Raw genomic sequence first — 26936 nt, 5'->3', positions numbered from 1 at the left:
GGACTCATTCCGTGCAAAGCCAGATATTTCTGCCTTTATTTGTTTTAATTGTGATGGTTGTGGTTCACAGCTTATAAAACCCCACATTCAAATTCTGACCATTAGAATATTGTGAAACGGTGTTACACTCTAATCGGCTAATGAATCCACGAATGATGGTCTCTCAGTCTAAGCTGAATTACTGACATAAACGGACTCTAGAACCGGCACAAATATCATCGAGGACTCACATTTTCTAACTCGGGTCAGACCTGGAAGTGCTGAAGCATGGGTGGTAAAGGTGCACAGTTAGTTTAGTAACACCTGAGTTCCCATGATGTATTCTGACAACAGGACTAGAAAAATATCTGGAAGGAAGACTAACTGGTTCCAACTGGTTGACCGAAGAAAGATCCAGGATGACTGGAGATCAAGACGAGGAATGGATGAACTGACGTCCAAGCGGTGAACAGATGAGTGGATCTTCCTTATGAGAAGTCCTGTGGTCACATCATGAAGAGTAAGTCTGCAGACCCGCCTGTAACAGTGAATCTGCGGTGTCTGACGTCTTCTTCGTTGCTCACTGGCTGTGATGTGCTTGGATGAAAACATCTGCCCCTTTAGCTCCTGGTCAGATGATGACAGCTTCAACAGATCTTACTGCTGAATTAAAGTATTGCGTTGCGATTTCTTATCAGCAACAGAAAAATCAAATTTATTTATGAAGTGCTTTCATACAAGTGCAGCTCAAAGCGTTTTCCAATATTAAAAACAACCACACGGCAGTTGGTTTCCCACCCCTCCCACACAGGTTAACATCCAAGGAGAAAAAGGATTACAATGACAGAGAAAGTAATTACCGTAATTAGATTACACCTTACTGAAAAAAAAAATCTTTCATTAGTAACTTAGTTATTTTAAACGCCGTTATTCCCATCACTGCCGGAGATGTTTCAGACACGAGCCGCCAGCGGTATAAATGACCGTATCTGATCCACACTGGGTGTAAATGAAGCTTTAGACGGACTCGGTTAGTGGTGGCTATCATCACCCATCCAGCCTATGAACTGTTCACCCTCCTTCTCTCGGGCAGGAGATTGAGCAGTCTCAACATTCAAACTAAAAATGATTGATTTTAATAAAACTGAAAAAGCACAGAACAAATACTTTTATGTGTCTTTTAGTATCTGCAGCTTTAAATTGCTGCTTCACCACCAAACAACTGCAGTTCTGTTGGAAAGAAAGCTTCATTTAGTATCTGGCTTCAGTTTGTCTTTTTTATGACCTGCACTTCCAACTGCATTGTGCTTTCCCCTATTTAGTTTTTAACATAGCAACAGCTTTAAAAAAACAACCCTGCAAAACTCCACACTTACATCAGTTTCTCTTAGTTTATAAAAACTCCATAACTTTCAGAGTGTGAGAGGAATTTAAACGCATCCACTCAAAATCTCATATGGTTCTCCAACAATAGACATCCACCACCGAATGGCTGCGAGTACGAATTATCACAGTCGGTGTGGACTCCAGATGTCCGTGCTTTTTGTGTTGATCAAGCATAGCTTATTTACATAATTGTATTCAAATTTCTTGATAAACTCAACATGGGATGTTTTCCATTCTCCGGTGAGCGCTAAAATAACATTTTGACAGCGACACTAAAAAAGGAGGGAAAAGAAGGTGACAAAGAAGGAGGATGTGAGTGCAGGCCTGAACTTGCAAAGGTAAGTTCAAAGATGGTCTGATGTGACGTGTTGGAAACCAGAGGAAGGAAAAAGTTCAATCCGCCAAGTAAGGCAGCCGTGGAATTTGACTTCTCTTGAATCACTAAAGAATTTCACTTGATTTCACTCAGGATAATTCGGAAAAGGTATTTCTTCCTGGATCACAACATCATCAAATTGGTCCATGGTTACAGCCGTCCATCCATCCATCCATTGTCTGAACCCACTGTCATGGGTGGTTCTGTAGGTTGAATGCTTTGCAGTCATGTTTCTGGTTTTATTGTATTTCTGGTACTTCCTGTTTTATTTTGTGTATTCACTTCCTGTCTCATTACAGGCACCTTCACGACCTGAGGCTCCTCATTAATCAGCCTTATGTCTTGCACCTGTGTCCTGGCTTCTCCATTTATGCTTCTTTGCCAACAGATTCCTTTGCCAGTTTGTCTTCTTCAGTTGAGTAAAGTGAACCTGCTCTCAGTAACACTTTGTGTGAGTATTCAGTTAGTTTTGGACTTGTTCAGTTGTGCTGTACTGCCAGGAATCCCTTCAGCTTATTAAACTGTGTGAGCTCTGCATTTGAGTCCTCTTTTGTGCTTTGATAGTACAAACTGGCGAGTAATGGACTCAGCAGGCTCTGACTCAGTTTTGGGGGCCCTGGGGGCTCAGGGGAAGAGGCTCCTCCAACAGGAACAACAGATGAGCCTATTGCACCAGGAGATGGGGCAACTCAATGCTCAACAGGATCAGTTTGCTACCTCAGTCAGTGATCAACTCAGCTACCTGGTGGAGAAGGTGCAGCAGCTCCAGACCTCTTCAACCCAGCCTCCAGAGAGGGACTACTTGCCGCAGCCCCAGAGTATCGAGGTGGAGGTGACTCCTGGAACACACTCTGTACCCCTTGGCCTATCTGTTCATCTTGCTTGTCCTGAGAGGTTTTCTGGGGACTCTGGTGATTGCCAAGCATTTTTGACACAGTGTAGCCTCCACTTTGAACTGCAGCCCTTCTCTTTCCCCACGGAGAGAGCCACGATTGCCTTTCTCATCTCCCACCTTTCGGGCAGAGCCGAGGCTTGGGCCACGAGCGAGTGGAAGCGCAACTCGGACATTTGTAAGTCACTTTGATCATTTTACTAAGCGTTTCACACAGATTTTTCAGTACACCAGGCCAGGAAGGGAGGCAGCCAGAGCTCTATGTCAGCTGCAGCAGAAGAGGAGGCGTGTCACTGATTATGCAATTGAATTTCGTACTTTGGCAGCTGCATGCGACTGGAATCAATCAGCACTTTTTGATGCCTTTTTGACTGGTCTTTCCAGTGAACTCAAGGATCTGTTAGCCCCTCTGGATCTGCCAGAGGATTTGGACTCACTCACCGCTCTAGCGATCAAGATTGACAAGAGACTCACAGACCGACAAAGAGAGAGGGGTTTCGCCTTCCCTTCTCCTCCGGACCGGTGGAGGTGGGGCGCTGCTGATAGTGGCCCCAGTTGGCGTGTGTCTGCCCCTGAATTTTCTCTCAACGTGTCCTCTGCTTCACCAGCTTCATCAGAAGAGCCCATGGGGATTGGCAGAGCCCACCTTTCACCTCAGGAACGCCAGCGCCGCTTTCAGGAGGGCATCTGCCTGTATTGTGGCCAGTCGGGTCACCAAGTCAGCGACTGTCCAGTAAATAAGAAAGGACCACTAAGGAAGTTTTCTTTGGTGAGTTGCACCTCCTTTTCTAATGACTTCTAACGTGCAAGCCCCACTGTCCAGCTCTCCAGTCCTGAAAAGACTGTTGAGCTGATGGTGCTCATTGACTCTGGTGCAGATGTTAACTTGATGGATGCTCAATTAGCAAGACAATTAGACTTGGAGTTTTTGCCTCTTGAAAGGCCCCTGCAGGCTGTCGCCTTGAATGGGCATCCGTTGTGCTCTGTGTCTAGTCAAACCCCACCTGTTAAAGTGACTTTCGCTGATGACCATTCTGAAATGATTAAGTTTTTCCTGTCTGATTTTCCTCAACACCCGGTCATTTTGGGTTATCCCTGGCTTGTTCGGCATAATCCTAACATAGAGTGGTCCTCGGGTTCTATTTCAACTTGGAACTGCGATTGTTTACAGTCTACTCCAGGTAGTGCCCCTCCTTCCCAGGTTCTAGGGGTTCTACCAGACTGTGATTCTGACTTCCCAGATCTGTCTAGGGTTCCCTCTTGTTACCATGACCATAAGGAGGTTTTTAGCAAGTCACGGGCTATCTCTGCCCCCGCATCATCCTTATGACTGTGCCATTGACTTGCTGCCGGGAACCACGCCCCCTAAGGGTCGCCTGTACCCATTGTCCTTACCTGAAAGGCAGGCCATGAGGGATTATACTGACGCGACTCTCCGAGCGGGCATAATTCGTGAATCTTCGTCCCCTGCTGGGGCAGGTTTTTTCTTTGTGGCTAAGAAGGACAACACTTTACATCCGTGTATCGATTACCGGGGTCTCAATGACATCACCATCAAGAACAGGTACCCCTCCCTCTGGTCTCTTTGGCTTTTGAACTCTTACAAGGTGCAATGGTTTTTACTAAGTTGATTTAAGGAATGCTTATCATCTTGTGAGAGTGAGGGAGGGGGATGAATGGAAGACTGCCTTTAATACGCCCAGTGGGCATTATGAGTACCTGGTGATGCCTTTTGGTCTCTCTAATGCTCCCGCGGTTTTTCAGGCTTTGATTAATGATGTACTTTGGGTAATTACCATTACGGTAAAAAGTCCGCTTAAGTCCCGTTAAGTCAAGCAGCTGATTCTGAGCCCGGAAGATGTTATAACGGTTACTACTGCTGGAAAATAAACATATAAGTAGAAATGAGTCCATGGACATAAGTTGGGGGGGGGGGGGGGGGGGGGGCATGTCCCCCTCACTTTTTCCAAAGTCAAGTTTTGACCCCTGCACCTTTTACCATCCAAAAACAGCTTTACTTTTTTTTTAAAATTGACACTGGTTGAGCTCTAGGACCAAGTGGAAAACAACCGTTTGTGTTGAAGCCTGTTTCCCATTCGAACATACTGTAAAGATACCCCCACCCACCCCACCCCCACCCCCGTGTCCCCTGCACTTCTAAAGTGAAAGTTACGTCCATGAATGAGTCCTTACCCTGAACGATTTGTCTCTGGACATCATGCTGGCTGGTCACTTCAGTACCAACACCCCAACTGCTGGAAAAAGTGTTCTGTTGTTGCACTACCACTTCTAAACACTAGACGTCGCTATAGTGTCCGTGTTTCACATCCAACCTTTAAGGTCGGTAGGTTGGTGTATCAGAGGGAATCTTGAACCCTATTTCCATTTCATTTCCACCATATGCAAACAGCAGTCTGGGAATGTAATTTCTTAGAAAAGTGTAAAAGTCTGCGTTGCAGCCTGAGGTGTAACCGGCGACTGGCGGTGCTTTGGTTTCATCATAGCAACAGTCTGACAGCTCAGTAGGTTGTGTAATCAGTAATCAGCAGTGAGATGGCGGTTTCCTCAGTCCCTACACACCTGAGCAGAGATGTCTGATTATGCTTCGCCTCTTTAACGTGATGTTCCACCAGCTGTTGACACATGCCCCGTTAAAAGGCAGCCGCCTCCCTTACACTCCTCCTTTTAGGCTCCTGGATCCCTGCCAGCTCGTCCACCCCAGCAGCACTAATATCCATTACGCATTTGTTAAAATGAAAACACGTTTAACTCATTATGTTTTTTGCGGAGAGAGATGAATCGTCGACTCCCATCGCAGCTCGTGACTGGAGAGATGACAGAAATGTGTTTTTTATGAACACTTAGGAAGACATGGCTCACTGTAACAATCCATTATTGTTTGAGTGTTCTTGAAGGCTGACACATTCAGCTGACCTTGCATAAACTGATGATATTTCCTATGCTTTCTCTTCCTGGAAAACATATTCATCAAAGCAGGCTGACAGAGGAGCTGCCCTCTAAACAGAGCTAAAGCTGAGCTAATTACATTTCTTTCATATTTTACTCAATTAGTGGATTCTGAGTGTACAAAATGATTAAAAGTGAAAATAAAAGGGAGTTAGCACATGGAAAACGACCACAACAAAGGCCAGAATTACGTCAATCGGTTCTTAATACTGGAGAGGGAAGACCTAATCTAAGTAGAAATAATAAATAAGCAGCATTGTCATTTTACATGACTCAAGTCCAACAGGAATTTCTTGTTTTATTCCCTAATAAGGCAGACAATGACAGTCCATGTCAGAAAGTTGCCAAAGTAATTATGGTGCATGAATGTGCAAGTCTCTTAAACCTGAGGGTGTTGTCAAAACTCTCCAGTTAGGGTGCAACAAGACGTTATCAAAGGTGCCAAACTTATTATGGTGCTGCAGCAAACCAAGGACCCCTAGAAAAGCTCTACAATGCCCGATTTGCAGGTTTTCAAAGGTGCAGTTTTTTTTTGTGTCCTTCAGCTTTGTCTTTGGCAATTCTAATAAGCAGTGGTGGGTGTCATTTGGGTTCAACACTGTAGTTAAATTATGAATATAGTTTCTAGGACATGCTAGATGGGAGCCCTCAAAGCCTAATGCTGCTACATCACATCTAATGAGTCATATTAGTATAAAACTGCAGATGGCAGAATACTGAAATGTGTATTCTGTGTACTTTTTCACCATGTGAAAGCTGAATTAATAAAACCCTAATGATCTAGTGCCAGACACCGATAAACATCAAAGTTTAATTGCTTCTTACATGAATCACGTCCAACCTATTTGTTTCTCTGTTTTTGCTAGCAGATAGAAACACAACCTTACCTAGTCAGCGGGACAGAGGATAAAACACTAAAGCCAAGGCAATGTATTTATGGCTGTCATTGATTCTGTTACCAGCTAACACATAAAGCAGTGTACTAAAAGAAACTTTATGCATTAATTATTAGACTTAACTGAACTAGTTTTTAGTGTGAATAGTATACATCTGGCTTTTAAAGGATGGTATTTTGACGATGTAATTGGCTGAACGTGATTTATGAGCTTTAGATTTAAGGCAAATTTGGCCATTTAACCTGTTTCTTTGTTTTGTAAAATGATAGACCTACAATACCAGTGTTTAAAAGTCAGGAATATTCTGTGGCATCTAAACTCTTGAGTTACAAGTGGGTGTCCCTTTTTCAGTACTTTATCCCACTGTACCCCTTATCTCACACTTTTTTCATATATAAACTAGGAGAGAGAAATTAATGCGTTAATTATGATGAATTAATAAGAAATAAATTACGCATTAGGCATTTACCTATTGAGCCATATGAACTTTATTACAGCAGGAGGGACAAGCAAACACACTGCATTAATGTTGTAACCCTCAGCAGAACTTCCCCTGAACTCTACACTACACCTCAATATATTTTATCAATGCTCTGTTGCCACCTAGTGGCCAGTGCAGTACATAACATTTTCAAAGTTCCATGTCTATTTACACTTCATCAATAATACATACATATAATAAGACCAAAGAAATCATTGTGGTTACAGATATGTGCTTGTTAAAGGAGTGGGACACTCGTTTTATCAATACATCTGCGGTGATCTCTGTTTTCATGTTCTGCCTGCCTGAAAAACTCAGAATGTCTGATTATAATCAGAAATAATTATTACAAAATTGTTTTAGGTATGTGCGGGTATGTCTTGTGTTCCTCAATTAATTTTTTTTCAATGAAAACAAATAGCTTGGCTGCAAGTTGTCTCAAATGATTAAAAGGTGATTAATCGAAATTCATTCATTACAAAGCTTCTAAATAATTTGATTAATTTTTTAATCGAGTCTCTTCCTAATATAAACACTTTCCCTCACAAAACATCTCCTACAACCACAAAATTAAAGACAATTTTGCTAAATTTTGCTTTCATTGAAACCTTTAATGTTTCTTGTGCACTTCAGCACAAAGTGATGCTCAAAAATGTGCAAAATGAGTTCAGATAAAATTCAAGTTGCTCAGACAACTTTGCTGGTGCTATTGTTACCTCGAGAAGGTGCTGCTGCTGCAGCTTGCTGGATTGCAGCAGTCTCCTGGCTCAGCTTCTTCTTTGCCTCCAAGACAGGATTCTCAAACTGGGTTTTCTGATTGATGTGGCTGAAAAGAAAACAGGCTCAGCTTTAAGAAGGCAGACTCTGAATCCAAAAGATGAAGCACAGACATCCTAACTAGTCTGACACCCTGATATTTACTAAATTACACACAATGTGTGGAAAATTCAATAAAAACGAATGAGAGAAAGATCATTTTGATTTTCTTTTAAAGATTTGTACACACACACACACACACACACACACACACACACACACACACACACACACACACACACACACACACACACACACACACACACACACACACACACACACACACACACACACACACACACAGTAAAGGCTATCTTGTATCCTATTTACTACTTTGGCTTTTAGCGATCTGATTTTGCAGGAAATGAAGGCCCGACTGCCAGAAACACCCTGTTCCTCTACAACAAGGTAAACAGCTTGTTGTCCCCCCGGCATACAAACCAAGGCCATTGTTTCTGAGGGAGCTCATTTCAAACTAAACACTGGCAGCTACAAGCTCCATCAATATGCTATTGACTCTCCTCGTCCAAACAGTGCAAGCTTCCCCTCTCGTGTCTCTTCTACCTGGGAGGTTTTCATCTGTGGTCTGAGCAATAAAACAACACGAGCTCTCCCATTTCAGTTTCATCACAACAACAGGCTGGCACTCCTTCCATCCCTCGCTCTGCTCTTTCCATGCGCTCTAGTTAAGATTCTCCCCATTTCTCTCTATTGCTGATAGAATGGCTGCTTCACTCATGTCCTGCTGTGGGTGGGCACAAAAGCGCACGGCGTGCATACAAACAACACACAGATGAACTGGTTGACACAGAAGTCAGTAAGGGTACGGCCCGTGTAGTGTTTCGTTTTGCCACCAACAGTTAAACAATGAGGTGTGTTACATAAATTACAAAACAAATCGTTTGATGAATATTTTAAAGTTTCTGATAAATTGTAATGCTTATATTTGTCAGATCATTTATGGAGAGACAGAGAGTTGGATGTGTAATGGCACACACACACACACACACACACACACACACACACACACACACACACACACACACACACACACACACACACACATACACACACACACACACACACACACACACAAAAAAACCTGGAAACTAGATGTATTGTTCAAACTTACTCAACATAGTATGTCCCATATTGTGGGTCATCGATTTCCTCCCAGCCGTACGGGAGCTCTGGAGAAAAAAGATAATATGTCACTGAGTTGTGAAAAGATGCAACTAACAATCCGAAGGGAGGAAAGGAGGATAAAAAGGCAAAATACTTATAGGAAACTACACTCCAAAAAGGAAATGCTGAGTTTACTTATCCGAGTTAGGTCAACGGGTTCCACTAAACCTAGTTGTTTAAATAAATAGTAATATGCATATACTTTTAACTAGGGGTGGAGCCCAATAAGAGGCACACACACACACACACACACACACACACACGCACACACACACACACACACACACACACACACACACACACACACACACACACACACACACACACACACACACATCTAAGTACAATTTCTGTTTGATTACTTTGGTGTCATTATAAAGGAAACCATAGCTGGGGTCTGTAAATATTAGTATACTGGTGTTATTGATGAAGCATCATGGAACATTGTACATGTGTGTACAGAACTGAACACTAGGTGGCAGCAGAGCACTGATAAAATATGTAGAGGTGTAGAGTTCAGGGGAAGTTCTGCTGAGGGTTACAAGATGAATATGTGTGTTTGTCCCTCCTACTGTAATAAAGTTCATCTGGAGAAAGTTACTGATTTTCTGCTTTCTACCATCAGAACCATAAAAAGTTGATTTTTCTTTTCCTTTTCTTCATGAACAGTGATTTGTTATGATACATTTAATTATAATTTTAGTTGTTTGGAGCATGTAAACACAGTTTATATAGTCTTGTAGCCCGGGCTCTGCTGTTTTGTTGGAGGTACAGCTTGATGACCCTTTGATGCTAAACTTCTCTGCCCCCCAAATGGGGGGCTCTTATGATCAAGGGGTAACTATTTAACACATAATTAATGTGTAAAATGTCCACTCCTACTTTTAACACACCAGCATATAAAAATGTAAATGACTCTTCACCTTTAAGCAACTCGGTTTATTTGAACCAGCTGACATAATATGGGTAAGTAAACTCAATATTTCATTTCTAGAATATATAACCTACTGTATTACGTAAACACATTATGATTTATACTTATTTGTACCTTTTTTTACTTGTAGTTTTGTGTTCCATTTAGGAATTCTAACTGAATAAAGATGTGTATGGCACCGTCTTGTGGTTTTCCACTAAGCCGGTTCACTGGAATGGATCAAAATATCAGGCAGAAGGAAGAAAGAGAGAGAGAAAAACGAGCTCTTAACGCAAGAGAGAGCTTTGGAGTTGCCTTTCAGAGGCTCCAAGTAGCTTTCTGTTGTAAAAATCCATTAAAACCAGGTTGAAGGGGGCCACTCTTTGTTTCTGGCCACTCTTAAGAACGCATTATCTTCCTGGAGATACAGAGACACGTCTGAAATTCCTTTAAGCAGACCCCCAGCTTCAGAACGCTGAAAATTTAGGCCATGACACGTTGATACCGAGGGTGACTTTTAGGTCATGTTGAAACTCCAAATCCAAACCGAACACTTTAAGGCAGATGGATGTGAAGTGATGGATTGTATGTTGTAGGTACGTACCGCCATCCTCGCACTTCTCTGGAGGCTTTGCTTTCTTTGCCAAGCGGGGGTCCAGCCATGTGGTTGTCTTGGTATTGTGGCTGCAAAGCACAGAATATGAAAAATACTAAGACACAAAAACCAGAAACAGCAGGGAAACTGATGCTGAAGGAAAAGATGTGACCAGAAGCATGAACTGCAATCTAAAAAAAAAAAAAAAAATAACTCTGCAGCTTTACTCCTCTGTACAGTTTGCTCTTGTGGACCAATGAGTGGTTTCTTCATCATTTCATTGTAGCTAGGTGGCCTTTTCAGAGAGAACAAAACCATCTGAAGGTGAAACATGACTCATTTATCCTTAAACATATCAAGCCATGGAAGAAAATCAAAATTGTCCTCTGGTATCTTCCAAGAAACTCAAATAAGAGCAATATTTAAAATATGCTGTTGTGTTAAAGGAAAAACTAAATCACTTGCAGTTCAGAGACAATTTACTGGAGAGCTGTGCTGTTTCTGAAAAACCTAATGTATAAATATCGGTCATCAAGTTAGAGAAATTGTGTGTAATTTACCCAGATCACTTTTTTCCACCCCTCTTTTTGAGCACGTGATTAAGCTGTTAAAGCTGCAACGATCAGTGACGTGACTTGAAGAACAAATAAACATCTTAGCTCAGCGACGCTCAAACCTGATAACACACCGAGCCGGTGCCGACAGAGACTCCTGTCGGTGAAGCGACGTCTAACAAAGATGCAAAACAATCGAATGCCTAACCAGATCAAACACAGACGCAAATGCTTTTGTTTGAGATCTGTTACTACACAACCGACTCCCCCTGAAGTTGTGCAATGACGTAATTGACACCAGTTACAGAGAATTAGGTTGTCAGCTGCTCTGAATTTCACCTGAACCAATTAAAAAATAGATCAAACATTCATCATGCGGATTTTACCTCTGTTCTGATTGGACCTAAATAAACATGACTGGATGCAAAAAGTCCCAAAATAGTGTTTGAGGTAATCGTGCCTTACCATCATTGTGAACAGGAAGTGAAACCCTAGACGTCATCAAGCGAGATTCCCAAAACTTTATTTACAAAGTCACTCTGTTTACTGTTGCAGCAGTGGCCCCTAAGAGCTAAAAGTAAATACAATATAATCTAATGTAATCTAATGTAATCTAATGTAATCTAAAGTAATATAATATAATATAATATAATATAATATAATATAATATCGTATCATATCATATAATTTTTCTTAAGTTATAATGGTTCTGTGTTTGCTATAAAATATGTTTTATGAAGTTCTGTGCTTCAAATCCCTCTCCCATGAAGCCATTTCAGTCATTTTGATCTTGACTGCTTAAGTACCTTCCAGAATGAGCCGCTTCAGGGCTGTCTCACTTTAACGCTTAAATAGCAAAGCTAGCTTTTAAATGCAAACACCGTCACAGAACACCGTTGGCGATAGGACACACCTGCCAAAAACAGAAACCTACATTGCTAGAGGAAACAAGAGAGTGCTAAACACCAGTCCCTTAACCAGAGTTTGGTTGTCCGTGACTTTAAACAGTGTTTTTCTTTTTAGGATTTTGGTAGTTTGTCCTAAAGTTGAAGAGGTAGCAGCCGGTTGTTTCTCCTTCTCTGGTATTATTGAGCTGCGAACCTCTCACACCAGTGGAGTTTTGTTACGAGTGCGAAACAAGTGGAGGAACCAGAACAAAACAGACAAATGCTGAAGAGCGGCAGTTCGGCAAGGCAGGCACTGTCCAATCATTGGTTTAGGTCACAGCCATGTTATTGGCAGAGGTTTTGAGACAAATGCAGGAAAACAACTTCATTCTTTTTTTGTTTTGTTTTGTTTTTTAATCTCCACAAAATATTTATAGCTATACTATAAATACTTGTTAAGAGGCATGACCAAAATATTTAAGGTAGCTTGTTTACCAGATTTGCTACTGTAGCTTTAAGAAAACAAGCTGCAGCTGGATATGCGCACCTATCCATCACTCAGGCTGCTATAGCCTGAAAAGCTCCAACATCTGGGAGGGGCTTGGAGTAGAGCTGCTCCTCCTCCAGCAGCAGCTGTCTTTTGCACATGATAATTGATTTTATTCTTTTCCCGTTTGTGATGTCACAAATGGGGACTTGTTAAAAAGGCTTATTTTAGCACACATAATTTTTAAAACCGGACAACGACAAAAAAAAAACAAAAAACTGCAGGACTGATTTTTTTTAACGTTCAGAGTTTTTATAGAGGCAGTAGAGACCCACATGGCTGCACAAAAGGATGCAAAAGGTGAGTTTAGCATAATATGTCCCTTTTAAATGTCTTATAATGAAATTACTCTGTATGCACTTTCTTTTAAATCAAGAACGATTAAAAGAAAGTTATTTTAGCAGGGAAGGGCCTCTTAAGCCTTTCCTCACTTACTCTATGAAGTAGACCATGCCGGTCTCGGTGTAAGCCATCTCCCAGTTCAGAGGCAGAGGCTCCAGGCTGTCATCGCGAGGAAGAGAGCTCCATGTGCGAAAGTCCATGGTGCTGCTGGACTGGTTGTAGCTGGGTACCGTTTTCCGCCAGTCTTTGTGCTCTAGAGAATTTGAACAGATGGACATGATTACAATATGGTTTGGTGAACAACAAAACAGAACAGACAGTTAAAGGTTAGTCCATGAAAACACCTGGGCCCACTGCTCTTCCTGCTCGCTGCAGGGGAGCAAAGGGAGAGCTTATGTTGCTCACAGGATTTGCATGCGAGTGATGATGATGTGTGCGCATGTGTCCGCCAAAGGGCTGCTTTGCATTTTGCGGAGCACGCTGTGCTCGAGCATTTGCCTATGTGTGTATATATATATATATATACATGTCTAATCACTATGAATTGAAATGATGGCGGTGAGAATCCACCCAGACAGGGCCATCTGAGCCTGGAAGCCAGGTCTATTTTAAATCCTTTAATGTCATCTCCAATATAATACGCTGCATTTGTTGATACTCCCCTTTAATGAGAAACTACTCCATAATGAACATGAAACATGTAGAGAAGGCTCGGCTAATTCACTTCGAGCTCAACGCTTTTCTTCAGAAGATGGTTTTAAAAGATGAAACAGAAAGCCTTTTCATCCTTTTCTTTTTATGTGCAGCCAACCTCCATACAATGGGGAATAATGTCAAATTATGTTTTGCAGCACGCACGCACGCACGCACGCACGCACGCACGCACGCACGCACACACACACACACACACACACACACCATATTCAGGACATTTAAATAATTGTTCCACCTGACTTTTAAAGTGAGTTTAAAATGTAACATGCAGGTCTTCAGCGTCATGATGGCTTTCTCTGGTTTTCTAAACTCACTCAATTTGCCTCCCAGATCAAAAAACAAACTCTCACTCTTCATCTTCACACAGATGAAAATGTGCATGGCATGTCTGAAGGATCAGTAGTAGCTCCAGTCATGCAGACGCTTGGAGAACCAGCCTGAGGGCAAAGCCGAGAGCAGAATGGAGTTCATCAGCGAGGTTCAAAGCTGGGTGAGGGCCTACTTGACAACGGAGCTGCAGATTATAAGGACGGTCGAAGCCTCGGTTCCTGGGAGAAGTGGTGATGAAGAGTTCAGAGACCCCAAGCTCACATTTTCCATTAACCTCATTTTTCATTCGACCATAACTTTCTCCATCTACGGCTGGTCTGAGGCTGATGTTGGGACATAACAGAGTGGTCACTTTCCATAAAAACAGCTGCTGGATCATTTAGCGTTTGATTTCAATATGGTCGAGCATTTGGGCAAAGAGGCGCAGGATTTCTGTCTGACCTTTAACTGTTCAGCAACATTTTGTTAAAAAAAAGAGGAAAAAAAAACATTTTCTCTTTGCTTCTGTGTTATCCTCAATCCAGGTAATCTTGGCAGGACATAACCCACTTCTGTTACAAGGTTCTTCTCCTCGAAAGCTTTAAGGGGAAGTGTACTCCTTAGAGAGATGAGGCATTATCCTGCTTGATCTCATACACGCCAAGACTCTGTGAAGGTGACCTGTGCTACAGTAGACCGGCTACAAATGGTGACAGCACGCTGATGTGTAGCAGTCCCCTTTTAAAGAGCTTAGAGGCTAATCCCATCTCAATCTAATAAATGTATCAAATTAAACATTTGTTTTCCAAGGGTCTGATGGTGTCTTGTATGGCTGCTGTCACAAAAACCCAAAGAATGCACACAATTTCAACTATAATAAAGGAAAAACTGGGTGGTGGTGCAGAGCCAACCTAAAGGAGCAGCAAGTATTTCTATTGAATAGTAAAAATCAACTTCATTAAATAAAGACTAAACGTTTTATTTACCAAATACCGACCTTGCAGCAGATCTGTGATGTGTTTGCTGCCCTTGGTGTGTGTTTTCCTACTGCTGACCTTTTTAACTCTCATTCAAGATGGGTGCAAATAACTGCTCATATGCTGGCAGTTTTCTGTTTCCGACTGGGTTTTGTATCACATTTAGCTGAGAAAATCTCTCCTTGATTAGATGAAATTATGAAAATAAACAAAACAGCCAAATTCTCTAAATACAGAAGAACGGAAGCTAACGTGGGAGTGACAAAAACTGCAGTTCCCTCCTCATCCACTAGGGGCTGGTTCCAGAAAGGAGCCAATTCCCATTGATTCTCGGGATTCGGGGGCTACAAAGAGGGGGCCCGCGGGCCGCCTATTGAGTACTGCTGGCCTAGAGGGAAGAGGGTAGCAGAGTTTTTTTTTTGGCTGAAAGAACCTGCCAACCTTCATTAGCAGCAGGAGGCTCAGTTAGCTTGTAGCTAGGGAGCCTAAGTCACTCCCATCTACTTCTGGACCATGGGTCCTCAGAAGAACAAAAAAATGAATGCAAGTCAATGAGGCTATAAAAGCTATTTTCTAATCCCATTTTTTATGTGTCATGGCTTTCATTTATTATGTCCGTGAATTTTAATGACACAAACTGATGCTAAGAGAGCTTTTATTTTTGAGGGGTGGGGGGGGTGGGGTGGGGGGGTGGGGGTCATTTTAGGTTATGTGTGAAAATATGTCCAGGACTACAAATGTGCATCACCAAAGTCACATTATTGAACCAGACAGAGCAGAGGGAAAAATGACTGTAAGTTTAGCAAACTTCAAATCCTTCATCCAGAGGAAAGAACCCCCATACATCTGGCCATGTGGTAAGTAGCAGCTATGCTGGAGGAGAGGAGATTCTGTGGTGATGTTGTAAATGTGTTGAGCCAACGTCTGGTTTGTAGTCGTACTAATTACAAATTTTTACAAGCTGATGAATCTCAAATGACAGATGTGGTCGAAACACACATCATTACTTTTTCATAAAATTGAAGTACAACACATGCGATCCCAAGCGTAAGGCAAAGAAAATGGCTCTTTTAGCCCCGTCGACTTGCATTCCATCTTCGTTCTTCCGGGCACCCATGAGCCGGCCGGAAACGGAGAAGACGTAGGCTCCCTATATCGATTCAAAGTTTGATGAGTGTCAATCATCGGCCCCACCCTCACAGCCCAGCTCTCAGCTCCATTTTAGTGTTTTCTATGAGTGATGAGACCCGTGATGATGGCAGTGGTGGGAACCGCCCACTGAGCTTCAGTTCAGCTCTTCAGAAACCTGCAGGTGACAGCATGGAGGGGTTTTCCATGTTTTCATTGGGTGTAACTCATTTCACTGACTCCCGGACTTGTATTCAAGGTGGTTAATCAGACTTCTACATATTTATTGAAATGAACCGTTGTTAAAAAACAGAAATAATTAACCCTTTGATGCACGAATTATGAAATGTTCAACCATGATTTTTTAAATAATTTTTTTCACTCATCTTTAGGAGTGAATGAAACAAATTTCATATTTACATATTTTTTGTAACATTTAATTTACAAATAATTCATTACGTGTCCACCTCAGTGGACAGCGTGCATTCTGAACATGAAATATGTTGGCTTGACTTACTGAAGTCCAAATGCAGGGGCTAAAATGCAATAAAGTCTTAAACAGCTGTGCTTAATAGCAAAATAAATAAATAACAATTTTGAGTACCTGTCCACTGTACTGACCATTATTCATCAAAGGGTTAATCACATATTTATTTTCCTATGCTCTGTGGTAAATTTAAATTAATGGCTAAATTAAATCTTCCACAGACAAATCAGAGCTGTGCAGTGTCATCAACCACTCAAACAATCTCTAAAGTTTAAATGGATAAAAGATAAATTACATTTTATGTCTGCAATTAGCATAAATTAAACAATCAGTTTGTAAAAAATATATCTTGCAAGAAAACGATGACAAGGGCAAGCTGACCAGAGCTGAGTTTCTGCTATGTAGGATGACATTCTGTGTTTAGAAACCAACTGACCGGGCAATCCATTGACCAGAGGAGGCCTGTCATCATCCTCCTCCTCCTCAGGCACGGCGCTGTCCTTCCTATCCATCTTACTGACAGAGGTGGTGCGTTTCCTGGGAACCTCGCCACTGAAGTCTTCATCAAACAGCACTTGATCAACCAGGTCCGGCTGCACCAGGTTGGGCTCAGCGGGAGGCTTCGGGGTACCGTAGTAGTTACCTTAAGGAGAGCGAGACAGAGACAGGTTTGGGTTGTATTCTAAGCTGCTAACAGAAAAACAAACTCTAGAGGTTTTATGTTGAGTTGGAAACCATCCAGCTGTTTAAACGATGCAAAAGTCACTCATCAACACTCGCCTTAAGTTTCTGAGGACTCCTTCCTCTGACTGAAACTATTTTCATGTCTCTTAACCTTCTGCTTTGTTTTCCTCGGATAACTGCACAACACAGCTGTCATGATTCATGTAACATTAAAATCACTTCAGTTGTAATTTTCCAGCAACTAATTTCACTGATCAGTGAATACAGCAATTATCCACCTTGGCTTGTTTTCTTTTTTCCCTCCCTGCCGAAGGAAGTCTTTGTGTTTTGGTTAAACATTCACAGCCCTCTGAAAGAGCGAGGGGAACAAAACTTAGTTAAATTATTTCATCATTTGACTCACAAGTCTAATCCATCGGTGTATGGCTGGTGATCGGTAAGGAAAAGTCAATTTAGCCTCGGAATAAGCAATTAAATCTCCATTAGGATTAGAAATAACGTGTATCCTATTTCATATCCCTACCGTTTATTGTTTATTTGTTTGCTAAATGCTGCTCTGTCAGATGTGCTTACACAAAATGATCAGATTAAAATTATTTTTGGCAATCCATTTGCGGGAAATCAAATATTAGCTCTTACAATAAGTGATCTCAGCTAAAACATGATTATAATTAGATTAATTAAAGTATAGGGAGAAAATACCACAGGGAAATAAAGATCTTCAGCAAATTAATTAGCTGCTGAAAGTTGATCGTATTTCCATTTGGTCCCAGATGTGAACAGGGCCATGATGTGAACCTTTGATGTGCTCGAGTGTGAAAATGCACACATACCAAACGCTGTTTTGAAGGACCAGAATTTATCAACACACGGGATCTTTTTATAGCCTGGTTAAAAAAAAGGAATGCTGACAACAGCATAAAACGCTGAGAACAGGGAGCTCAGAGGAAAACATCATATTCATTCCAGCAGCTTTACATCATGAACACTAACACCACAGCAGCTTTTCTGATAAGCCAGCCTGTCTCGGACCCGGTCTCGTCTTGGCGGGCTTGCCGACAACAATACGCAGCAAACTGGGTTAATGCAACTATTGTAGATCTCACTAAAAGCAGAGGGGAGGCTGAGGAGGAGGAGAGGGAGGGAGGCTGAATGAAAGCCTGCCCCTCCTCTCCTGATATGCAACTCTGTTCACTAAGTGACACTCATCCGCATTTGTCAAATATGGCTTCATTAACAGGCGTTGCGTAACGATAGCAAGCAGAGATTGGGTCCTCTGGCTAATCCTCTGCCTTGTCTCCTGCCACACACAGACATTCATCAGCCAGACGCTACCTCTGTGATTAATTACCTACAAACATTTGTCCTGGCCCCTGATGTGTGTGACTGATATAGAAGTGTGTGTCAGGGAAGATTTGTGGTGCCATTTGCCTTTATAAATGGTGGGAAGTCTCTAAAGCAGATGAGCTGGGAAGCTTGTCCGGTAGCTTTCTTTCTTTCTTTTTTTTTTTTTTGTGATCCTTGTGTCAACGGGTTGATGAGTCGGGAAGAGTGAGACTCCCCTTTCAGAGAGCGTACGAGCAATTTCATGGTGTCAGACTCTGCAACTCAGAATGAAAAGATTCTGTTGTCAAAGACGCCATGAATGAGCCGCACAAGGTCATGAGCCCTTTCATCTTAACTTGATCGTGAACAGACTGAGTCAACCATCCAGCGATGACCTGATGCTGCATTCACTATCAAAGCCAAGCGTTTCCTTCCCTGTACGTAAGTCAGACCCATTAACACTGGGATACTAAAGCAACCGGGATGGAGTGGATGTTAGGGTGACCATATTTCCATTTCCAAAAAAGAGGACAGGGGATCTGTGCCTATGACGTCACACTATGGCAACGTCACACAAACCACGTTGGGACCCATTTTTTGTAAGAACTACAATTAATATCAGATTATGCCAATAAAATGGCTCTAAAACAATTCATATTTAAATATTTTGCATATTTCTTGCAAAATCTGATTTTTCTGCTTTAATGCTGCAACAAGGTTTTATTAGCAAAAAAATTATGATACCTGTAACATGATGAAGGAGCTATTCCTCAAGGTTATTTATCCTTTATCCACAGTTGCCTTTGACACAGCCCCAAAGTGCATGAAACAGCCTCAAGGTCATGCATTCAATTCTAAACTGTTTACTTTCCAGCAATGAAGACAGAAGATGAAGAAACTCTTTTCTTTTATTAAATCAAATAACTCTATTTTCAATAAAGCTAATTAAAATGACTGTTAGTCAATAATACAATGTGACCGATCTGTGAAATCACAATATTATGATTAAAATGTTTTAATAAGTAATATGACTTAATCTAGTTCACAAGACACACTGACACTCGTTAAGGTAAACAGCTGCATGATACATCGCTGTTGCTGATCCAATCAGAACCTTCCTAGTCTGAAGCGTGGCAAAGTCTCTGTGGCGTTTATAAATCTGTCAGCTTTGATTCGTCCAGAATCAAAAACATCCAGATTAATAAAACAGTTCCAGCGCCATCTTAAGTTCAGTTCTCAAGATCCCATTTAAGTTCACCGCATGCTAAGGGAAGTTTTGGACGGGCCATCTGTACTTCTCTTTTTAAGCTGAAAACCATCAAGCTGGGAAAATTCTGTTGTTTGTTACCAACCAAGCAACGGTACCTTTCAGAATAAAAGCTGAACTCGCTGACCCAAGGAGGGTCCCCTTTTTGACGCTGTGAACCACCTGTCGCTTTTTACCTGGAGACAATCCAAGGACTAGTTTGTTGTGCTGTGACGCTGTACCATTGGCTCCAGTACCGGAAGGAAGGTCAGAGGACCTGGCGTTCTGGATCCATCATTGGAGGGCTCACTGAGGGTATGTGGATGTGACAAAAATGTCGTCTCATGTGTTTATGACTACCACTCTCAAACTCTAATAAGTTAGGAGCAAAACATCATCTCCCACCCAGACTTTGTTTCTCCGGATACGAGGGTGCTGAATAACACTCATTCACACACACCATCCATCTCACACCTCATTCAAACAGAACATCCATCATTAGAGAGTTAGTCTTGTTTAAACTGTTTAAAATTATTTAGTGATAAACTATCTTAAACGTTTGAAGGTCTCTCTCTCTCTTCTCTTGTCTCCCAGTTAATACAAAGTGTCATCTAAATCCCTGCAATAAAAGGACCCAATCTTCTGATTAAATAAACCAGTGTCCGCAAGATGGATTCCATACTACTAGTATGGAAGAGCCTAGACTTGCCGACCGTGTATGTCAATGGCAGTTCTTTTTGAGACGGTGCTGTGCCTAGGTCAGACGTGGGTGTTGTCTGGTTGAACACCGACCAGAAGGACTCCCGATGTTACTGGTTGGTAGGGGTTGTATGAACTAGTCGACTAGTCGACTTCACGGCTCTGTAGTGACTTTTTATGCCTGTCAGCAACTAGTCGCTGTCACGTGACAATGACTGACAAGATGCAGTCCTCCAGCAGGTGATGAGCACCTGCGTCGGGAGGCGGAGGCGACGCGCTGTGCCAGAGCGTCAATACCGGTGGTAAAACGGGCATTTAACCAAACTGTGAGCTTTTCCTTCTTGCAATTTTACCTTCCCCTCAACCCCATCCTAATCTTAACCAATATGCGCATACAAAGCTCTGATCGTTGATGCGCTCCAGGCATCTGCATCCTGAGCACCGCCAAATCAGGTGTCACCACCTCAAAAACAAATTAAACACGCAATCGTTCATGTCGGCTCATTTCCTTTCATTTTTTCTGTCTGTTATTTGTGCCTGATGCGTTTCGCTGCTGTGGAGCGAGGCGGCGCATCACCTGTTTTGTTCTCCGGTGACGCACCCCCAAGATTCCACTATCTCCACTCCACTCCGCTCCGGCATGAACTCCGCAGCAAAAACGGTCCCGTTGTAGTCGGCCGGCGAACACTCCGCTGTTTATGTGGTCGGTAGATCTTTTAGAACTGCAGTTCAAAGGTAACTCATAAGGTGAATATATATGAACCCAGGTAGCAGTTTTTCTTTAGGATTGAGAGGAGATGCAGGAAGATTATAAACAGACAGGACAGAAAAATAGTCAAATAAAAACAAGTTTGCTTTTGTACCTGGTGGTTGCAACAAACAAACACCATTGAAGGTAATCAGAAGCAAGGAACAGAAAATGAAATAATTATTTTAATGTTTAGAGCAGCAGGAACTCCGAGAGGCTGCAAGCGCATCAGTTTGCTGCTGCTGCGCGGGGGAGGGGGGAGAGGACTGAAGTAGGATGCAGAAACTACCGTTGTTAAAAGAGATGTGTTAACTTAGAAAATGTGGGTGCAATTTTAATTATGAAAAACTCCAGCGAACCTACCGAACCCCCCCCACCCCCCACCCCACCCCACCCGGCCGCTTCAGGTGTATGACGTCATCAACGACTAGTCGAAGTCGACTCGATTTTCATTACTTGACTGTCGACCTTAAAAAAAATTAAGTCATGCAACCCCTACTGGTTGGGTCCTAAGACCTCACAGTTTGCAGAAGTGGATGGGATCTTGATAGTAACACAACTTGCTGTGGACCGTGGTGTCCGTTAACTGGTGATTTGCACTGACTTGGACTATGCACGTCTCAGTTTCATTTGTCATCTACCTTCTTGGAAGAGTAACTGGTTTCTAACCTCTAACGGGAAGCCTCTTCATGGCTTGTGACGACCAAGCGACGTCACATGACATACAAATCTATTGGCGTAAAGTCAAAGGACATTCTCGTGCACCCGGAACTGACAAGGATCTGAATGACCTTGCAGACTCTCTTGCCAAACTAGGTGCGGCCGATGGTACTCCATGCGTCTTCAACCCCTTGTGGCTTCCTGAGGATGTGTCTTCTCGGTCTGACCCACCCCGTGTGTGTGTGTCTTGACTCGAGCTCAGGCTGCTAACGCTTCCACCTCCAAACCATCCGAGGGTGTGGTGTCCATTCAACCTGTCTTTTCTGGTAACGATCTTGTCAGTTTTCAGTCCCAGGACCCTGCTATAAGCAGGATGATCCTGTACCTTTCTGATCCTACAACTCATCTGCCTTCTTCCGCCGAGCTTGACTCCGTTCCTGAGCTCCGTGCTCTCTTTCGTGTTCGGGTCACGCTGAGAATGGTTGAAGGGTTGCTGATGCACACCTCCAAGCCTCCTTTGCCGCCTGTCCTCGTGGCGCCACAGTCACTAAGGGGGGCATGATCTTGCAAGCTCATGACTCTCCCTCCGCCGGACACAAAGGTGTCAGGGCCACGTTCGGTGCCCTGAACCAGGTCTCTTATTGGCTGGGGATGTGTCGCGACGTCTCAGACCACGTCCAGCGTTGTTTGGTTTATTGTCAGTTTCAGCCATCCAACCCAACACAGAGAGCTCCCCTACAGAGAAAGGGACCCGTCCATACCGTGGTCGGTCTTGCAATTCGATTGGGTGGGACCTCTGACCAGGTCCAGCAGGGGTAATAAATACATCTTGACTGTGACCTGTGCATTCACCAAGTGGGTTGAATGTCTACCAGTACCTAATGACACGGCGAAAACCACAGCTATTCTTTTGATGAATCACATCTTTGCCCGGTTCGGTCTTCCCACTCGGGTTGACTCGGACAGGGATGCTCTCTTCACCTCTTAAGTGATGGCACATCTTTGGAAACTGTTGGGTGTAAAGGCCAATTTCCACATTAGCCATTGCCCCCAGCCTTCTGGCCAGGTCGAAAGGATGAACCGGACGGTTGTCGGCATGTTGAGGAAGTACGTGTCCTCTAATTACCGAGACTGGGATGTGAAGCTTCCGTTAGTCCTCATGGCCATACGGGCCACCCCTCATGAGTCTACAGGTGTCTCCCCGTTTGAAATTATGACAGGTAGACAAATGACCCTGCCACTTCACCTGCTGTACCAGCCTGTTCAGTCCGAGGCCGACCCGGCTCACACGAGCGAACAATATTTGCAGGACCTGAAGAACCATCTGCCTGCAGCGTTCTCATTTGCACAGACAAATCTGGAGAAATCAGCTGAGGACAGGAAGGCTTATTATGATTAGAAGGCCTCACATTCTGAACTCAACATAGGTGATGAGACCTGGTTCTACATTTTTGCTCCTAAAACTGGTAACACCAAGAACACCTCTGGGAAGCTGGCTAAGAAACTTTTGTCGAAGTGGTCAGGCCCATACCTGATAACTGATAAGCTCTCTCCAGTCGTGTGTCAGATCAAGATTACCCAAACAAACAAGGAGCCCGTCTACAAATGGATCCACAGGGACCAAATCAAACTGCACAAGGGTTCTACTGATTTGGTCAATGCTACCACCAACAACTTACCGACTTCGAAAGGGGGGTAATTTCGTGCCTCATCGATTCCATAGCTCTCTTTCTCGAGTTACACAAGTTTGTCTATATTTGTGTGTGTGCATGGTTGTCTTTCCTGCTTATACATGATGTGCTGACTTGGGTGATTTGAGATGAACATGCTGTGGCTTCCTGAAGTTAGGTAATCAGGTAGTTAACAGTAGATGGGTTTAGTCCACATATTACTGTTATCCAAATTATTTTTTTAATTATTTTCACTAATCATAATTCCTTATGGGTACATTCACATGTAGGTTGATTACTAAGTTCACTGATTTACATTTTAGTGCTCTTTGACACTCATATATCTATCTTTTTATAGAACTTTACTACAGTGATTACGTTTTGAAAACTTTATGATTAACTTTGTTAATTTACCATTATGGGCTACAACCATTTTTGCCCTCCATTTTGATTATATTTTTACTTAGTGCAGTGATTTCTCCCATATGCAGTATAGGGTTTTATTAATTTTATTCTTTTTGCGCCACTTTTTGCATTACACGTAGTGTATTGCACCCATTTCTTCACTTAAATGTTAATTCACATAACTGCCTACACATAGTACATGCAGGTGCTCACAGTGCTAGGTTTCTTTTAGTTTGTTAATTTGCATTAGACGCCATTTTCTTGTGTCTACATTGAGGTGCGCTGTGCTGTGCTCTCTCTCCTCTCCTGAGTTTCGCTGATGATCCTCGCTTCCCGGGGGTGGACCCATGACTCCTCATCGGATTCCGCTCCTCCTGATGGGTGTTCCGGCTCGTAGGACCTGCACGTCCGTTTGTTCCGGCATGGCTGCTGGGATACTTTGCTCGCTGGGACCTGACCTGCCTGCAGCTCTTTCCCACACTGAATTACGATAAGTGCAATTATAAAGATCAATATACTATTTTGGAAGTATTCCCTACCCGTGGATACATAAAGTTTTGCTCCTGCTTCAAATTATTACCTCCACGTGGATACCTTAATAATCTGCTGACTTGTGTGCTTCCAAAGGGATTATGCGAGACTGTTGAAACCATAGACTGTTCTTCGGAGTGGGGTTTGTACCTCACCACTTTTGGCCTCTTCCTGGGGAACTGCACCATCCCCTGTCATCCCTTTAGAACTCTGGTTTGTTCAACGCCAGGTGGTCTCTGTAAGGGGGGATATATAATGGAATGAAATGACTGTTTTCCACCAAAAGTCATTTTCCCCCTCTCCTCTGACACAGAACTAGTCTGCATGAAATATGGCCTAAAGGTCTCATGCATTTGTTATAAACTGCTTCTTTCCAGCTCAACAGAAGAATGAAGAGTGGCCAATCCGTAACTTTCCTCTTCAGCCGAAAGAACCAACGACAAGCTGGATAAAATCTGTTGCTGTTCCAACTGCTGCAATGGTTCCTTTCAGAATAAAAGCTGAACCATCACGACCAGGGTTTGGGTCTCGCTAGATGCCAACAAAACCGTCATGACCCGAAAGTATCTCAAAGACTGGTCTGGTCGGCAACCACTGCTTTTCCTACCGGCTTCGGTTCCAGAGAGGGTCAAGCTGGACCTCGACATTCCTGATCTAACGAGGACTTCCGCTAAGGGTATGTAGGCCGACGGAATGGTGTTGAATGTGTTTATGAATCTCCTAACCAAAGCTTAACGCGAAGACATCACCTTCAATTCCCATCAGAACTAATCGCTTCTTCGGATTTGCTGGTTCTGAGCAACATTCCACATCACACCATTCTCAATCTCATTCACGTTAGTTACACCATACATTTAGTGTTAAAGTTAGTCTAGTTTAATTTGTTTAGTAATAAATCTTTAAACTTTTTAAACTTGACCCTCTATTCTGTTGTCTCTGAGTGAATACGAAGCTGTTATCTAATCCCTGCAATAAAAAGTTCCAATCTTCTGGTTAAAATAACCCAACAGATCCATAAGGTTGATTTCTTATTTGCTATGGAATCTTTTGTCTTATGGCTTATTAAATAACATGTAATTTAAATCATTACATCAGTGACCCTCATCTCTGTGCTTCTGCCAACAAGACAACTCAGAAACCTCTGATCCAACATGAAAAACAGCATAGTCTCCAATCATAAAGCAGAACCTAAAGGAAGGTTCTTCTTGAAACAAGTATGTCCAGCATTTTCTTTTATGGGAGGGAATGAAAGATTAAGAGGATCATTTACAGCAGGGTCATTGATAAAGGAGGGGGAAAATTATGTGTAAAAGACTCCAATAAAATATTTTCAAAGTGGAGAAAAACCATTATGCAGGATCCATTAACATAATAAGCATTCAGACAAGTCATTTGGGACTATTAGTGAAAGCATTATGATTAGCTAAGAATCCCATTAGCTCTGTACCTTGAGCACAGCTCACTTACTGTACACTAATAAACTGAAGGTAATTCATGAGCTCTCCAGCAAAGGAGTGAAGCCCATGTGGGCTGTGCAAAGGGACAAATGACCTTGTTTATTCTCCTCTTCTTCTAAGAAAAAAAAAAGGCTGCAATTCAAGCGCCACTAAATGGAATAAATCCCATTCCTCGGTCCGATTACTTCCAGCTCCTCTTTGAGTTCTCTGGGCAGCTTTATGATCAACACTCCCTTCCAGCTCGAGCGGCACTTCTGGTGATAGGGTTTAGGAGGAAGTGAAGAGGAAGAGGCAACTGCTATCAGAGAGCTCTCTCACAGGGATAGCACAGTGAAACCTTCCAACTTTATGGAGTTAATTCACACATCTGCACTGTGCCAAGCCAGTCCTGCTTACACTGCAACAGGGGTTTTCATGGGGAGCCGAGGAGCTCAGCATGCATCTGTGTCTAACGCCTCCTCAGTTTGCTCTTTGTTTTCTCCTCTTGCCCACAATGAAATCTTAGTAGAAAGGTTTAAATCCCACCTGGATTCAGTAAAAAGATAAAGGACAGCGCAGAGGCGAACCGTCAGCTCCTGATACTCAAATTCCTAAATGACTGATCAGGATCTTTCTGGAAGTGCCACTATACATTTCACACGCATGTCTTTAAACGTGGTGGCTGTGAGGACTTCAAATCACACCTTATCAGACATCACTGGAAGACTGTTCCTCCACACACACACCGGTCACACATCCATGTCAGAATATTCACCTCATCTTCCATAAATCAAATGTGACAACGTTTCTGCACTGGAGCAGAAACACACCCACAAAAGAAGACGCTGTTCTCAGAATGACGGCTTCTTCTCCCTCGTGGAGGGCTTGACTATGTGTTACAGACATGGAAGAAAGAAAATGAGAAAATGGAACAGGGTTGACTATGTTTGTCTAGGTGGAGGTGGACTAAACAAAGTCTTCACCTATTTACAGCATTAAAACGAGTCTAAAGAAAACAGATTCTCATGATCATTGTGAAACCCAAGAGAAAACGTGCATTTTATGACCATTTATGACTAAAATGATGGTTCAACAATACG

The 26936-nt window shown here is 42.6% G+C and overlaps 1 protein-coding gene across 2 annotated transcripts in view; it reads right to left on the bottom strand.

Annotated features, from left to right (window-relative positions):
- Nucleotides 1-26936, bottom strand: part of LOC107385006 (membrane-associated guanylate kinase, WW and PDZ domain-containing protein 3) — a 242866-nt gene that overhangs the window by 20317 nt on the left and 195613 nt on the right. For both annotated transcript variants that reach the window (XM_054731807.2, XM_054731814.2), the window contains exons 4-8: nt 16868-17074; nt 12910-13069; nt 10496-10575; nt 8926-8983; nt 7694-7803 (exon numbers count right to left, since the gene is read on the bottom strand). In XM_054731807.2, the coding sequence (XP_054587782.2) occupies nt 7694-7803; nt 8926-8983; nt 10496-10575; nt 12910-13069; nt 16868-17074 (615 nt within the window). The remainder of the gene's footprint in view (nt 1-7693; nt 7804-8925; nt 8984-10495; nt 10576-12909; nt 13070-16867; nt 17075-26936) is intronic.

Source organism: Nothobranchius furzeri, chromosome 3 (assembly GCF_043380555.1).
Source record: "Nothobranchius furzeri strain GRZ-AD chromosome 3, NfurGRZ-RIMD1, whole genome shotgun sequence".
Taxonomy (NCBI): domain Eukaryota; kingdom Metazoa; phylum Chordata; class Actinopteri; order Cyprinodontiformes; family Nothobranchiidae; genus Nothobranchius; species Nothobranchius furzeri.
This window is presented reverse-complemented; position numbering and strand designations above follow the sequence as displayed.